Below are 17,201 nucleotides of genomic sequence, written 5' to 3'. Positions count from 1 at the left end.
TATCGTCTCGTTTCAGTGCTTGAAAAATTCTGTCTCGTCTCGTCTTTATTATCGGAAACCTGTTCTCCTTTCCTTTGGTTTTGTAAATTTAGTATAAAATTTAAGTCCTGATTTTTAATAGAATTGCAAGCTATGCTATGGATTTTGCGCTTGTTATTAGACACTCAAAGTATGCTATATCAGTTGTAGAGCGTTCATCTCTGATGTGCGGGGTTTCTAGTTCGATTCGAGCTCGCGCCAAGTGGATTTTGTGGTAAACAAACACCGTATGCTTGGATTTTCTCGGGGTTCTCCCGTTTTTTCATTCCATCATTTCATTCACTTCTCTTCATCACCGTCTCCTTTAACCCACATAGCATAATCGTGGAACGTAAAACTTGACGATTTCATTTCATTTTTCAAACTACGCTATGCACAATATCCGAAGTCTTATAAGAACGGCTATGTCCTTCTGTAAACAGGTAGACCCTACCAGAGCCAAAACGGTTAGAGATCTTGAGAAGCTGACTTTGGAATCGATTCAGCGTCCGAGGAATAGGTTCCATCTCTTCCGATAATCCTCTGTTCGAACCGGAAGTAGCGGTTAGCGTACGTGCCTTCGGTGTGGGGAATCCGGATTCGATTCCTGGCGAGCGCTTATGTAATTTCAGATCCCATATTAAGCTGTAGGTCTACGTCTCATGTAGCCTCACTGCTGGAAGGGACGCTAAACTCAAAATCACATCACACATCAAAGTGGTTGAAATTTACTACTGCTTCCGTTTTCAATACTGATGTCCATACAGCCGGAGGCGTCATTTAGGAGGGGCAGGGAGGGGCATTTGCCCCCCCAGTTTGAGATTTATATAGATTTTATCAATAGAGTAGTAGTAAATGAGTGAAAAACGCGAAATTCTACTTATATCAAGGGGTTTTGCCCCCCCCCCCCAAGCAAAATCTGAAATGACGCTCCTGCATACAGCAAAACCGGTAAAATATGTCGAGAAGCTTTTTTGTTTTTTAATCGATTCAGCTTCTCCTCACCGGGTTTCAGCTTGTTCCCACCGGGAACTAAACCCGGGAGCGCTTGCATCAAAGACTGGCTTCAAATTTTTGAATATAAATAGAAAAGCTTAAAGATGCTGATCTGTTGATACACTTACTAACAATAAATAGTACCAATGCTTCCTGGATTTTTAGATAAGTTATTAATGGACAACTTTTTATTTTTATTTTTGTCTCACTCTTGGTTTTATTGAGCTCCAGAAACTTGACAATAGTGAAAGATATCGAGCGGCTTTCTTAGTAATTAGATCATATGCGCAGTTTTTCACATTAGGTGTCCAACAGCAGTAAAATCAGTAGGATACAAATGACACTGCCTAAACTGATAAGTAATGCATATTTTTGGGGCAAATACAAGTTCCGAGAAAACATGGCTATATTATCATGAGAACCGATTCTGGGGACTGGGACGAAGGGGCCCGTCCTTAAAGCTTGCTTGAGCCCCCAGGATCTGGATATCTTTAATTCAAAATCGACGCTGGAGCATATTAGCATTCTGGCCAAGTAAACTTGCTACATTGTACTATAATCATTCTGCTACAAATTATAGGCTTAAGTTTTTCTTTTGGGAGGGGGGAATTGAATCCCGTCTGAAAAGGTCTGGCGACGCTTCTGGTGAAAGTTATGACGTTTGAAATGTTTATCTCGTCCAGTGTGAACATCAATTTCTCCTTTGTAGTTTTTTTTTTTTTTTTTTTTTTAAATTCCTTTTATTGAATTCCTTACTAGGTTTGGTAATTTGTAAACACTATCCAAGTGTTTGGTTTTCTGTTCTGTATATTTTCCTCAATCCTTATCTGTTATATGTAATAGGGAAAATAGTGTATGGTGATTGATTATCTGGATACTGACAAGAGCGGGGAAATTTATTTTAAAATATGACCTTGACATAAAGCTGTATTCGATTCGGTATCAAAAGCACCGTTAAGCACCTTATAAGCTTTTCGAGTGACTTCCTCTTAACCTGCGTAGGCTTTGAAAGACATGATAATGATGATGTACAATCAGAATGTTGCGTTTCTTATGAATAGTATTTGGATGTGGTTGCTGCAGAAGCGGGAGAGTGGTAGATTTGAGGAAGAAGAAAACTAAATTTTGGTGGTAAAATGGTAAATTTGGGAGGAATAATGGTAACATTTGCGAGGAAAATGGTAAGTCTAGGGGAAAGAATGGTAAATTTTGCTGAGGAAATGGTAAATTTGGTGGAAAATTGTAAATATGGGGCAAAGTATGGTAAATTTTAAGCGAGAATAGTAAGTTTTGGGAGGTAATGCTAAATTTGGGAGAAAATTGTAAATTTGAGGGTGAATGGTAAATCTGAGAGAATGATAAATTTTGAGGGAAATGGTAAATTTTGGAGGAAGAATGGTAAATTTGAGGAAGAAGAAAACTAAATTTTAGGGCTAAAATGGTAAATTTGGGAGAAAAATAGTAAATTTGGGGAAAAGCTGGTAAATTTTGCTGAGAGAATGGTAAATTTTGGGGGAAATAGTAAATTTGAGGAAAAGAGTGCTAAATTTAGGGAATAATAATATATATCGAGGAAGAATGGTAAATTTGAGGGGGGAATGGTAAATCTGGGGGAAAGAATGATAGACTTTGCAGGGAGAATGATAAATTTGGGGAAAAGATTGGAAAATTTAGGGAATGATAGTAGATATGGAGGATGAATGGTAAATTGGAGGGAGAAATGTTAAATCTGGGGGAAAGAATGGTACATTTTGGGGAAAATATTAAATTTTGGAGGGAGAATTGTAAATTTCAGGGAAAGAGTGGCAAATTTAGGGGACAATACTAGGTACGGGAGAAGAATTGTAAAATTTAGGGGGGAACAATAAATCTGGGGAAGAATAGTAAACTTTTGGGGAAATGGTAAATTTGTAGGGAAACTGGTAAATTTCGGGGAATGAGTGGAAAATTTATGGTAGAATAGTAGGTTTGGAGCAAGAGTGATAAATTTGAGGGAGAATGGGTAAATCTGGGGGAAAGATTGGTAAATTTTAGGGAAGAAATGGTAAATTTTGGAGGGCTGGACCGCACCTGACAAAATATATGAAAATCAGATGGAGTTCAGTTTGCTTCCCTGGTCACTTATGTTCGGATATCTCGAGTTACGAAAGTCGGATCGTTAAAATTCCTTCAGATTCTTGTTCCTTGTGGTCTAATATACAAAATATATGAAAATCACGTGGGATTCAGTTTGTTTCCCTGCAGCCGAAATTTACGAGGGAAGTTCGGGAGAAAACACTTGCCTGTAGACAAACTAACCATACTATTTAAAGGACCAATTTATGCTGATTACTACAAGCTAATAAAATTCATGTACGTTGAGAACTGTTCGAGAGATTCAATGTTAATGCAGGATGATATAAGGATATGAGAAGTATATAACTGAAGTATTCTCCCGCATGGCGAAGCCTGAATTTGCAACTGCTTGATCACTGGGGCCATTCATAGAGAAATTGTCCATTCAAAGTTGGTTGACGTAATATACCAAAGAACTGCACACGATTTGTACAACCATTTGATGTGTTTTGGATTCCGACCAATCAAAGATAATGCCAGAAGATTTGTATATAGTATGAAACTTCTTCATCCGGACGTTATGAGGTACCAAGAAACAATAAAATAAAGTTCGTGTCCATGCTAATGAATCAGTTCCGATCACCGCGATACATTAGATTGTTTCACTTTTCGCGTTCCACAAGCCAGGTTACAGAACAAATTATATACCTTTTGAATCACCTGTCGAATTTGTTTTTCGCTTTAGTTATGCGGACTCTTCCATTGACGGGTGCAATTGCAAATATAAAATGTTCATGGTACAAGGAAGTCTTTTGCCTGCATCATTTCTTCATAGAACAGAACAACAGTGATCAATTTTCATCACAGTGATCAAATTTCTCTAACCTATCATTATTGTGGACAGTATAATGACTAATATTTTAACTAATAAACCCGTTAGTTAATGCAAAACAGTTTTTTCTGTCACCTCCGATAGATATCAATTCGTATATCAATATTCGTTGCTAATAATGTTGTACTTAACGCGCTTAAATGCGTATATATTCATTTTTTCATATGAATTTCCAAGTGGAAAAAAATGAAATCTCTGTGTTTTACGTCCCCTGGTTATACCGGTTAGGCCAAAGGAGACGGTGATGATGAGTAATGAATGAAATGGTAGAATGAAGAAAGTGGGAAGAAACGCGAGAACCCCGAGCAAACCCACGGACACGGTGTTTGTCCACCACAAAGTTCACTTGGCGGGGGCTGGGATCGAACCCGGGACCCCAAGCACCAGAGGTGAACGCTCTACCACTGAGCCACCGCGGCCCAACTTCCAAGTGGAATCTCTCGAAATGTTCTCAACGGTATAGGAATTTTATTAGTTTGTTGTAATCAGCATGAATTGGTCTTTCAAATGGCATGCTTAGTTTCTCTGCAAGCGAATGCTTTCTCCCGAACTTCCATTGTTAATATTTATACTTTCCTTGTGCGAAGAGCGGGGACTTATCCTGATTTGATATGCATTATATTCGCGGGTAAAAATTTTAAGAGAAATGGTTACATGCACGCAGGGCTGTGCCGTGGATAATCAGCGCTCGGGGCGAGAGTATACGACGCCGCCCCCATACATATATGCCAAGCAATTTTTCCTATCTTTTTTCCCTTTTTCCTCCCGAATTTTTCGCCCCCTTACTTCGGCGCCCGGGGCCGTCGCCCCCCCCCACGGCACGGCCCTGCATGCACGACTCCTTCCTGAGGTAATGACTCGTAGTAGAACGAAGTTTAGAGAGACGCCAGTTCTTTCAATCTTACGATGATTATTAGAAAACTATTCTTAATGGTCGTGTATATGCATAAATGTAATTCATATGTACGCAATTCGTAAAATTTGATAGCACAAGGAAGTAGGGAGCTATCACGCGGTATGCACGTAAAGTAAATACCAAACGTTCGTGCTTGATGAATGAGTTTAATAAGATAAACAGGCCAATGTGATATGCAGAAGAGATTATCAAAAGGAAAACACCATTCCCACATAACATGCATGTAATCAGTGAAATGGATTATCAAATATTAACACGGATTATCGAATATTAACACGTTTGGTGTATTGCAAAATAGCTCAGGAGAAAGTATCAAAGATGCAATATAACGGGGATTACGAGTTTGGTGCTCCCGGAATAACATCAACTTATTTTCCTTGTTCCGTAAGTGGCAGCTCTTGAGGAAAGTTACAAGGGTAAAATTTAATTCTTTATATCGCTTCAAATTAAGAAAGGAAACCTCCCGAAATGTACAGTCAGGGACAAAATTTCCTTCCATTTGCTGAAATTAGTTTCGTAAATAACTTCAGAATGGAAGGACAATTTGAGTACAGTTTTCAGTAAATTTAAAAAAGAATAGAATTTTCTGTACGTTCCAACCATACCACCGTTATTCCAAAAATAAATTTTACCAATCGGAAAGATTTTTTGTCGGTGACTGTACTAATCCATGTGTCACTGTTTACAACTAAATTTAAGCTGCTTTTCATGAACTAAATATGATTCGCGCTAAGATCAACTCTACTGTCAATCACTGACTCAAATCTCCCCTAGTAGCAAGAAAGCTTGCGGCCAGTTGGCGCATGCTTGGCTTTTGACTTTCTACGCTTGCATCTTCAACGAGTGCTTTCATACAATCTGCCTTTTGTTATACTTACAAGCGATGCTTTAGAATCTTCGCAGAGCGTCATAGCATCACTGGCCGTTCATTAGCTATTGACTTGACTTGACTTGCAAAACGCTTTCATCAAGCTTGAATGAAACACTGAATGCAAGGTTGCCCCATGTAACTTCGTTACTGGAATCCCACTTGCGGCAAGCTTGCACATTTTCCAATCAAGCTGGATGCAAGCTTGACCGACTTGCAATTCAAGCTTACAGCAAGCTATTTGCAAGTTGTCTCTGCTACTAGGGTCAACAATCGGTGAAGCATTCTGTACTTCTATTAGTTCTTCCGGTGGGTTCCAAAGAAATATGCTACCTATGGAACTTAAGAATTGTTGTTGATTTCTTTATTATTAACATTATAATAAAAGAGAAAAAATAATTTTGTCTAAATTATTAAAGAGAAGCTTAAAGAATAAGTAAATCAAGGATAAGGAAGGTATGGAAACATCTTGCATGAAAAGAAATGGAAGATCATGTTTCTATACTTAGCAACATTGGTGGAACTAGGTGGTCATATGGCCTCTTTACTTCTGACAACTGCAAAATTCTTTCTGAAGAAACGTTTATTCCCTTTCGACATTAGTTTCTAAGCTCAACACTTTCTTCTTCATTCCCGTTGCACTATGTTCAGGACTAGCTCGGGAGAGTAATGCACCCAGAAGTAGGAACGAAATACACGGTTCTGATTGGTTGCCGTTATTCGTTTTTTTGCCACGTAGCTTTCATATAGCAGAAATCAAATTCTGGCTGCTGTCGACCCTCGTGGCTTCTGTTAGCTCTACGGGCTAGTAATGCAAATTGCTTTTGGCCTGGGTTCAAACCCGGCCCAAGGAAAGTTTTTTATATTTTAAATTTTCATAAAACTTTTTTCATTAAAATAAGATGAAAATAATACTAAAAAGGGATTTACTTACTTTTGTGCAGATAAGTAGTATTAATAGTAATAGTGGGAGGAGGAAGAGGAGTAGGAATGGGTTAGAAGCGCCTCAGGACTCATTTTGTTCCACCTTGACCCCCATGATACAAATTTTGTGACCTTAAAACAACTGGTTAGTGTAGCGCGTAAAACAGCTGGCTAGGGTAGCGCGAGAAAAAACGTACTTCCGGGAGTATTGCCCTCCCGAGCGGGTCGTCTATGTTCGCGACTTACTAGCACTCCCGTCTTTCCAATTTTGATTGTCATGTCTTCGAATGAAATGTCCGCCCCAAGTGCTTCGTTTTCAAGATACAGTTTTTTTCTTAATATGGAAACTACACCGTCTGTAACGTCATTTTTGTCATCGCTCTCCCAATGATTGGGTTCTGTGGCGAAAAACCCTGGAGTCTGTGATGCGAAGAAACCACTTGCTCGTTGCACTGGCCGATCACCAGGGAATGATTTCCCTCACAAGAAGTGTTCGAGGTAGTTGGTATGAGAGACATAAAGAGAAAACTGTGGATGACAAAGGGTTTAATACTACAACTCATGGACACCCTTCAACATCCTTTGAGCAACATTTGTAGTGCATCGTCATGCAAAATGAGGAAACCATTTCTTTTGAACATTTCTGATATGTTTACGAACAAAGTTGCGGTGCTCTTCATGGAGTCCAGCACAATCCGCAATGGTGGTTTCGCCTCTCTGGAGAAAGATATGATGGATCCGATCTACATAACTAACTAAGACCTGTGACAAACATCTTGGCATTTCAGCTAAAAGAATACAACTCAAGCTCTGGCGTGACGTTGCCAAGTAGTAAAGGAGTGTATCTATGGGTAAGCAGACAAACTACAGCGCGATCAGGTGACAGGAGATAGACGTGGATGTGTGCAAAATAAACGTGGCAATACCTCTGGCCTCTCATTTGCTAGCAGCATTTAAAGGGAACTTGAAGCCCCGCCTTCAAATGCCAAGATGTTTGTCACGCCGTTTAACTAACTCCATCGTCTCTGGAACCCGGAGGTTCAATGCCGCGTTCACGAAAGCTCTCTCTTAACTTCTATTCTTAGCCAACTAGATCCAGTTTCTACTTTGTATTTCTATTTCTGCGAGATCCATCTTAATATTGTCCTCCCATCTGCTCCTAGGTCTTTCTAATGCCCGTTTTCCGATTGGACTTCCAGTTAAGACTTTGAAATCATTTCTACTTTCTTCCATCCTGGCTACATGACCTGCCCATGTACACTCATGTCCAAAATTATTGTCGCATGTCTACAAATATGTTGTTGTAAGAATATAATTTGATAACGAATTCGCTCGGTATTTCTTATTATGTTAGTATGCGTATAATCGGCAAAGACATGTATGTGGCAAATTTCATGTCAAAAGAGCAGTAAATAAGAACAATAAAACGAAAATAAAACTTTCTTGTTCATTTAGCAACATTTTGTTTTACTCATTCTAATTTTCGTATTTATAATTCTTTTCCTATGAAATTTACCACAAATATAGTTTCTCGATTATTCACATAGTATCAGTATTAAAAGTATCCTGCAAAATCATTAGCAAATTATATCCTTACAAGAAGACAGTTATAGATATGCGACAATCATTTTGGACATGAGTGTACCTTTGTAGCATCCTACTACTTCATCTTTCATCCCTATATTCAGAAAATTTTAATTCCACGTTTGATTCTGCTTCAAACAAGACTTGTATTTCAGTGCTAGCGAGTGTCTTTTTGAGAACCTAGTATTGGTTTGTATTAAGCGAAAGGTAATTAACTGTGTAGGTTGTTTAATATGCTTGTGTGAATGCTCCTGCAGCAATAAGTAGGTATCTGAAAGTCTATATTTTATGTATTTTTGATCTGTCCTATGAAATTTTATATTGTCAAACAGAACAGTGAAATATATTTTCCTTCGCACCTCTTGAAGATATGAAGGAAATATAATTTGGCACACACATTAGTGATACTTTTTTAAAGGTATATACATTACGTTCATGTACTCTTAGCTCGGGCTGCTCCAGGGGATGCAAAAATTTCCAAACGGGATTTGTTTGGAGAGAAAATTATCGAATTATCTCAATTTTTCTTTCCCCACACATACCAAGCGCGCATGTGTAGGGTAACATTTGAAAGTTTATTATTATTATTATTATTATTATTATTATTATTATTATTATTATTATTATTATTATTATTATTATTCTAAAGAAAATTATGTACGAACCGTGTTGCTCATATGAAAAGCGCTAAAGCAGTGGTTACGTAGTAGAGAGTTTAAATTTCCTTGATAAAAGAAACATGTTAAGGGTCAAACACTCCACCATAGGACATGCCCTTTGCAACATGCAATAACGTGAAGACCGAATCATATGAACTCCTACCAGGGAACGAACCCAGATCTGCTACTCTCGAGGAGTGTGTGTGCTAACCATACAACCTAGAGACGCGGTAGTTTTTGTTTTTTTTTAATTTCATTAACTTTCTATTTTTCCCTTTCCCTTGTAACCAAATATAATCCCAGAAAAGTACTCTTTAAGAAATAAATTATATCAAACGACGAATAAATGGAAGAGAATATCTAGGTATTTTCGTGTAGTAACATAATGGCGGACATAATTTTGTTTCGCAAGTCTCACTAGGCCGAAGAGAAGTAAGAATACGAAAACGCGAGGTTCAAAAACTTTCTTTTTGATCACAAAACCTAATTAACAGCGTGTAGCTAATGTATTTGTTATTCAACCTTGTTAACCATACAAAACAATCCTTTTCTTAATGTTACATCAAACTAAGGTTGGCAGCTGTTCAAAGTGAAACATCGGGACATGCTTGGTACGTAACGAAAGAGAGAGAGAGAGAGAACATACTGCATGCATACAGTAGAAAAGTACCTTATTGTTTTCTTCTGTCGAAAGTTTCATTTAAATATACATTTTTTTTTTTTTAATGTCCACTTACCTTTATTCAGGAGGCTACATTCTAGGAACCGTACATAAGAAAATCCTAATACTTTGGCTGTAAGTAAAGATCTGAATTGACTCAAAGAATATCCATATTTCTTTAATTTGGTTCCAACTAGAGGTAAAAGTGTAAAGCTTTCCAGGTATTTAGCAGGGGCGGATCCAGGACCGACTTCTAAGGGGGGGGGTTAGGCCTATACTGCTACTTAGAGCTACTTGGGATGGGTTTTATTTATATATTTAAAATAAGAAAGTTTCTTCTTCTGGGGGTGGGGCGATTGCCCCGATCGTTCCCCCCTGGATCCGCCACTGGTAGGTAGGTACCCACCTGCAGGGACATAGGGTCCATTAAGGTAATGGTTAAGCCTATTCAAATATTCATACTCAAAATAATGCTTCTAATCATTAATATATTGCATTTTATTAATATACGATTTATTTTATAATGCTCTGTATAGAGCCTCTCTATTTCAAGTGTGCCCCTGCTGGGGCTGCTGTCGGTGTGTGTTTTCCCGTTCTTCTTTCAAAGGAGGAGGGAGAAGTTGCTTTGGCCGAGGTCCTTCAATAGTTGGATGTGGACAGGGTTGTCACATTGACGGGCTTCGCTGTGCACTGTCTCAAATAGGCAACACAGCTGAAGTCATTCACTTCTTTCCCCTAAGGAAAGGAAGGGTTTCCTCCGTCAGATGGCGGTGGCGATGGGGCCAAGGTGTGTTTTACATATTTTCCGAGGGCACACTTGAAATAGAAGACCTCTAATAGAGGCTTTAGGTCCTCCAAGAGCACTGTGAAGGCTATTCTCTGGTAGCCTATTCTATATTGAATGAAAACGTGCGTAGCCAGACACAAAATCACTTCGTTGTTCCCAGCAGAAGAAACACTTTGGGTGCAGTACACAAATTCGAAGCGAAGCGACGAAAACAAACGAAGCTGACTAGGCTAGTTCTTCGTGAAATTTCGGTAAACGTGAGCAACAGTCAAAGCATAGTTCAGTGTTGCCAATTTGGGAGAAAGTCGCTAAATGTAGGGGATTCGACCTCCACGATAACGACAAAAAATAATCTTTCCGATTGGCGACTTTTAAATGACGATTTAGCGATTTACAAGTCTAGCGACTTTTTTTTTTTTTTTTTTTGCTGCAAACAACCTGTTTATCTGTAGAGAAGCATTATTAGTTCAAAACAGCTTTTCTGTTCTTTTCTTTCCTTTTGTTTCTTTTAATCATCTCAAGTGATTTCGGTTAAGATAACAGGTTTCGAAATCCTAATTTAACCGCGGATTTTGAGGTTATAAGATTAAAGCCAGTTGTCGCACCGAAGTCTTGTTCACACAATCATAGTCCCTTGTAATGTTGACCACGTCACGAAATTTAGAACTGTCTCGTATCCGAAAGGTGCAATGAAAGTGCTTTATCGTCTAGAATATCATCGTCTCGTCTTACCTCGTCTTGTGACCAATTCTAGCCCCTGTACATTATATCTTAATTAAAAGCTTTAATTATTTACATTTAAGAAATGTATTATTATTATTATTATTATTATTATTATTATTATTATTATTATTATTATTATTATTATTATTATTATTATTATTATTATTATTTTGTCCACCAATCACTCCAAACTCTATACCATATTTTTATGCAGTAATGCACAACAATCCCCAGACAGTGACATCTATTGACGTAAGACAGACAACTGATAGCGCCCGTAGCGACATCTATTAGCGTCAGACAGACAAGTTATAGCGCCCGTAGCGACATCTATTAGCGTCAGACAGGCAACTGATAACGCGCATAGCGATAGTTAGAAGCATCATATAGACAAGTGATGGCTAGCGTAGCAACATCTGTTAGCGTCAAAGAAAGTGATAGCGCCCGTAGCGACATCTATTAGCGTCAGGCAAGCAAGTGATAGCGCGCGTGGCAACATCTACTAGGATCAGACAAATGATAGCGCTCGTAGTGACATCTATTAGCGTCAGAGAGACAAGTGATAGCACTTGTAGCGACATCTATTAGCGTAAGACAGACAAGTGATAGCGCTCGTAGCGACATCTATTAACATAAGAGGCAAGTGATAGCGCGCGTAGCGACATCTATGAGCGTCGGACAGACAAGTGATAGCGTACATAGCAACTGCTACTAGCGTCAGACAGGCTAGAGAAAGCGCTCGTAAGGACATCTACTAGCATCAGACATGGAATTGACAGAGTGCGTAGCGACAGCTACTAGCGTGGCAATGTACTATTAAGAATTAGTATGAGAAACTGGAAAGTTTGCCATTTAGCCTATTTTAGTGATTCCCATTGTGTTCCTCATTTTTCTATACAACCTCAACTCTTAGGCAAAGTTGTCTAACATTTCTAGAATAGCAAAATGCACAGACTGACCTATCTGCCTTTTATAATTAGGAAATCGTATATTATTTTCTATTATAAACGATAGATTCTATTTATATTATTATATAAATGTCATCTCTTTTTCTTTTAGTTATAAAGTCTTCAAAGTTCCTGTTAACAGTACGTCTAGTCATAAGATCTTACTTGAATTGGACGGGAAAAATGGATTTGATTTCTGGAAGTATCCTACCGTGGGTCAATTTGCTGATGTCATGGTATCTCCTAACGTACAGGAAGAGTTTTTATCATTTTTAAATCAAAATCACTTAACATATGAAACTTTAGTGGAGGATGTGCAAAGGTAAGCGCCTTATTATTATTATTATTATTATTATTATTATTATTATTATTATTATTATTATTATTATTATTATTATTATTATTATTATTATTTACATTTTATTCAATTTATATTTGTATGTCTGATCCACAATAATTTTCATAAAATTTACCCGATGCTTTTTTCGATGCTTGGAAAGTACACTTTATTATTTAGCGTTGAACTTCGTGATTGCGCAGAAAGATGGACCAATACGCTAAAAAGAAATGTTCCTAAATGTTTCTAATGCAATGATCATCCAGTGCATAGACAATGTTTTAATAAAAGAAGAGGTAATACAATGAAACATCAAAAATTCCTGATATACCATATTTTCGTGACTCGTGATTCAACTTACTGGTTAAACTCAAAGTATTTGAAAGTATTTGAAGTTCAATACATGGTTGTAAAATTCTACTATACTACGTGGCAGCCAAATTGGCATTTGGTGTGAAGCAACCGGTGGTGTACATAAGGCCGTTCCGCGTTTTGCTTCCGTTGACCAAGATAGTATGCAAAAATGTGCAGTTGCCATATAAATATATGTACAGAAGCATGCCATATAAAAATGGTATGAATTTGAGAACTTGAACTCCTCTTGCTAAAATTCTGCTACGCCTCTGGAGCCAACGACCGTACGACACTTTTGAGAAATTCACTTTCAGTGACTGAATATTACATGTTACTAAGGTTATTGTCTTACTAAGAATGCACAGCATATAAATGGAATCTGACTCCCATATCACAGCATCGGCAACGTAGTTCTAAGCGGACTGGTGGAGAAGCATTCAAAGTCAAACACCAATTCGATTGCCGCACACACAATAAAAACCTTTGTATTACTGTTAAGCGTGTATTTTAGGCATACTATACTGTTTTAACATGTTGCATGTATATAGGGTATTAATGAAATAGATCGACAAATTGTAAAAGGTGATTCCTTGCACGAAAGTTTCAGAAGTGTGGAAAAATGGATTGCAACATGCAGTACACGGCATTTAATACATGAGGAAACGTGGAATGATGGTCAATTTCAACGTAACGGAAATCACATGCGCCATCCAAAAATACATGTTTTAGCAATGAGATAACTGCAATGGATGCGCGAGGTATTCCCATAGAGCATACAGACTTCCCAGACATACTCGGCGTTAAAATTAGATTCAAAGTAGGCAGAAGATAAGATTTGATAACAGTGTACACGAAATGCGTCGGCAGGGAGACGGGAGTATTAGGAACCACCCACCAACTCCACAGTTCTTCATGTACGAAATAACGGTACTGCGAAATAACGCGAGCTATGACACTTTTTGACGGCCTTAGCTCCAAAACTGCACTTTTCCTTACATTTCTATGTGAGCTTTTCTTCTTATTTTGATGTGAGAAATCATTTCTTACAGTAAACTAGAGGAAAAAAGAAGACCGACATTTTCCAGAAGAAGTCGTGCCGCAAAAGCTATATCGTTTGATAGATATTATTCCCTGGACGAGGTGAGTTTTTTCTTATTTATAGTTTCGTATCTGTACTATTGTTACCAATTGTACCACATACAAAATTTTCTATTTTCATTTTTTCTCCTATTTTTTTGAATGTAAATTAATGGTGCAAGATTACATTAGAAAAGGCTAATTTACATGGCAAAGAGCACAGACAACGAAAATGCTTACAATAAAATGTAACAAGAACAACTTGAAATTACAGAGGTGGGACTAGTGGGAGGCTCTTGACACCAAAAGACATTGTGCAGTGTTGCCAGCCGTACAACAAAACTCATAAAGAAAATTTTAGGTCGTATATGATTAGAGCGGGACACCCTGTGTAAATTTGCAGTCTATATTCATAGTTATAAACTTGTTTCTTGCTGAAATATCAGTATTAACTATATAAATTGCGTAGCAGAAAGTAGATTATTCCCATCAGTTGAGTAGGGCCGTAACTTGTGGGGGGCAGGGAGGGCAACTGCTCTCCCCCCACAAGGAAGCTCCCAGCCGTTCGAGGGGGGCTCACTTTAATACAATGTTTTCTTATTCCTTATAAGATACGAACATGAACTTATAAATGATACATCAAACAGGCTCACTACATTACATAAAAAACAGTACACTAAAGGTAAATAAAACAAATATGAGTCGTGGGCCCATTTCAGTAAAAAGTGTTCTTCAACCCAAAACAACTTTTTCTAGCGGGGCAAATATCTGCGTGTTTCCCAGAAAAAATCTAAGTTACGGCATTGTCATCATTCCTAACAGCACAGGATGTGCAAGGTGTGTGCCATTTAGGTGTCCCAGCTACTTTTTAGGTACCCGACACTTGGCACATATGATATTGATGTGCTAATTATGTACTTCAGCTACCTACAGTTTTAGGTACTTGTTATACTTAATTGATATTTGCAACTATGAACTACAAATATAGCATTTATATACCTGACTCAGTTTCGCACTCTAACAGTCATTTGTTTTTATGTTGTCACGTGGGATATATATCTGTCATGTTCTAGGTACGTCGTTTAGGTACACTCATGTCCAAAATTATTGTCGTATATCTATAACTGTCTTCTTGTAAGGATATAATTTGATAATGATTTTGCAGGGTACTTTTAATACTGACATTATGTGTAGAATCGGGAAATGAGTTAGGATTTCATAGGAAAAGAGTTATAAATACGAAAATTATAATGAGTAAACTAAAATGTTGCTAAATGCAAAAGAAAATTTTATTTTCATTTTATTGTTCTTATGTACTGCTCCTTACACATGAAAGTTTCCACATACACGTCTTTGCAGATTATACACACACTAACATAATTAGAAATGCCTACGAATTTGTTATCAAATTATGTTCCTAGAACAACATATTTATACACATGCGACAATAATTTTGGACATGATTGTACATACTATTTCAGACGCTCTAACAGCACAAGATCTGGTAGACATGCTACATTAAGGTGTTCTAAATTCATCTCCCACATTTGAGCATTTGTTGCTTCTTTTTCTAAGCGATTGTGTACTAGAAGCAATAAACGTATCGACTTTATTAGATGGAAACTGTTGCAGATCATTTGAAAGTGAAAACGAAAGAATCATGAAAGAAAGTAAATAGACATTCGTCAATTTGTTATAAAATTACATGGCGAGCAGATTTTATCTGATTCCAAACGGTTATAGACGAATATATGCGGTTAAAGGAGCACTCTGATTAACTGAATGCAAAAGACCTCAATAATTTATCCCTCTACAAGCTACATTTTCTTCATCGCCTCTGTGGCCAAGTAGGAAGAGCACGCGGATAGTAATCCAAAGGTTGCTCATTCGAGCCCACCGTAGCGTAGCCCTACATTTTTTTTTTTTTTTTACTTATTTAAAGTGTTGTTTAGACTCACCTTAATGTAAACACATTACGCATATAGGCGATTTAACATATTTTGGGGGTGTAATTTTATGGTTCATTGACGCTTACGACATGGGGAACATACCTAGAACTTACTAGGCACGTTCCCCAAGTACATGTCAGGCATGTGCTTAGGGGCGGATATAGACTGACTATCACTTGCCATCCATGTGATTTCTTTCTCAGAGTTACATAAGTCACATACTGGACACATACCCATGTACCTAAGGAAACATGATATGCCTGCTATGTGATTGTGCTGTTAGGGATGCCACTCATTTCTATAGCACCACTGGGTTGTAGTTAAGATCGATAAGATATATTAGATATTTGATGTGTGTGACCTAGAATTAGAATAAGTATTCGAAGTAAAGTTTACTTTTTTCTTCATTTGGTGCTCATACTACAGATATATGACTATCTTGAAGAACTGACAGCCCTTTCTGAGAGAATTACGGTACAATCACTGGGTCAAACAGTTGAAGGCAGAGATATTAGATTGTTGAGATTATCTGGTGCAAATCCATCTGAAAACAGGCCGGCAATTTTAATCGATGGAGGTAAGTAGAAACAATTTCAGAATATTTCAGAATTTATGGACTTAATGGAAACATTTACGCACACAATTTTGTTTCAGAGAAGTGTACAATGAAGACATAGGGTACTGCCCGTGTCTTCATTGTACGCTTCTGTAAACGGCGACACTGTTGTCCATGTCTTCATTGTACAGTTCTCTAAACGAAGATATTGTTTGTGTCTCCATTGTACGCTTTTCTAAACAGAGACACTTCCGTGTCTTCATTGTATGCTTCTTTAAACAGAGATACTGTCCGTGTCTTCATCGTACGCTTCTCTACACAGAGACACTGTCCGTGTCTTCATCGGCGCTTCTCTACACAGAGACACTGTCCGTGTCTTCATTGTACGTTTCTCTGTACTAAGATATTGTCCGTGTTTTCATTGCACGCTTCTGTAAACGGAGATACTGTCCGTGTCTTCATTGCTAGCATCTCTAAATAGAGACACTGTCCGTGTCTTCAATGTACTCTTCTGTAAACGGGGATACTGTCTATCTCTTTCACGCTTCATTGTACGCTTCTCTGAAATGAAATTGCGCGCATAAATGTTTCCACTAAATCCATACAACCTGAAATAGAATAATGAAGTGAAAGGATGGAAGTTAAAGCCTAAAATAAAGAAGTAGTCAGAGAAAGGTTCCACATCAGGGGCTTATTCCGTGTCACTCTTTCTAAAATTTGCGGCTCACAACACAAAAGATCCAAAAAGCAATTATAGCTGTTATTCGATTATCCCAAGCTAAAACGCAAATTTTGTGTTGTGTTGACGCAAATCTCTATGGAAAGTGACCCCAGGTGCTTTCGATGTCTCGTAATAATTGTCATTTCATCTTTCAGACGGCATCATTGTCACTTGGGC

The 17,201-nt window shown here is 37.8% G+C and overlaps 1 protein-coding gene across 1 annotated transcript in view; it reads left to right on the top strand.

Moving 5' to 3' along the window:
- Positions 1–17,201, top strand: part of LOC145689856 (carboxypeptidase B-like) — a 67,059-nt gene that overhangs the window by 10,685 nt on the left and 39,173 nt on the right. Inside the window, exons 2-4 of the mRNA XM_081764121.1 lie at positions 12,143–12,352; positions 13,771–13,861; positions 16,174–16,324. Of these exons, the coding sequence (XP_081620247.1) occupies positions 12,143–12,352; positions 13,771–13,861; positions 16,174–16,324 (452 nt within the window). The remainder of the gene's footprint in view (positions 1–12,142; positions 12,353–13,770; positions 13,862–16,173; positions 16,325–17,201) is intronic.

The sequence above is a fragment of the Thermobia domestica genome, chromosome 7 (assembly GCF_964235325.1).
Source record: "Thermobia domestica chromosome 7, izTheDome1.hap1.1, whole genome shotgun sequence".
In the NCBI taxonomy this organism is placed as follows: Eukaryota; Metazoa; Arthropoda; class Insecta; order Zygentoma; family Lepismatidae; genus Thermobia; species Thermobia domestica.
The sequence above is the reverse complement of the archived record's forward strand: the minus strand, read 5'-3'. Positions and strand labels throughout refer to the sequence as shown.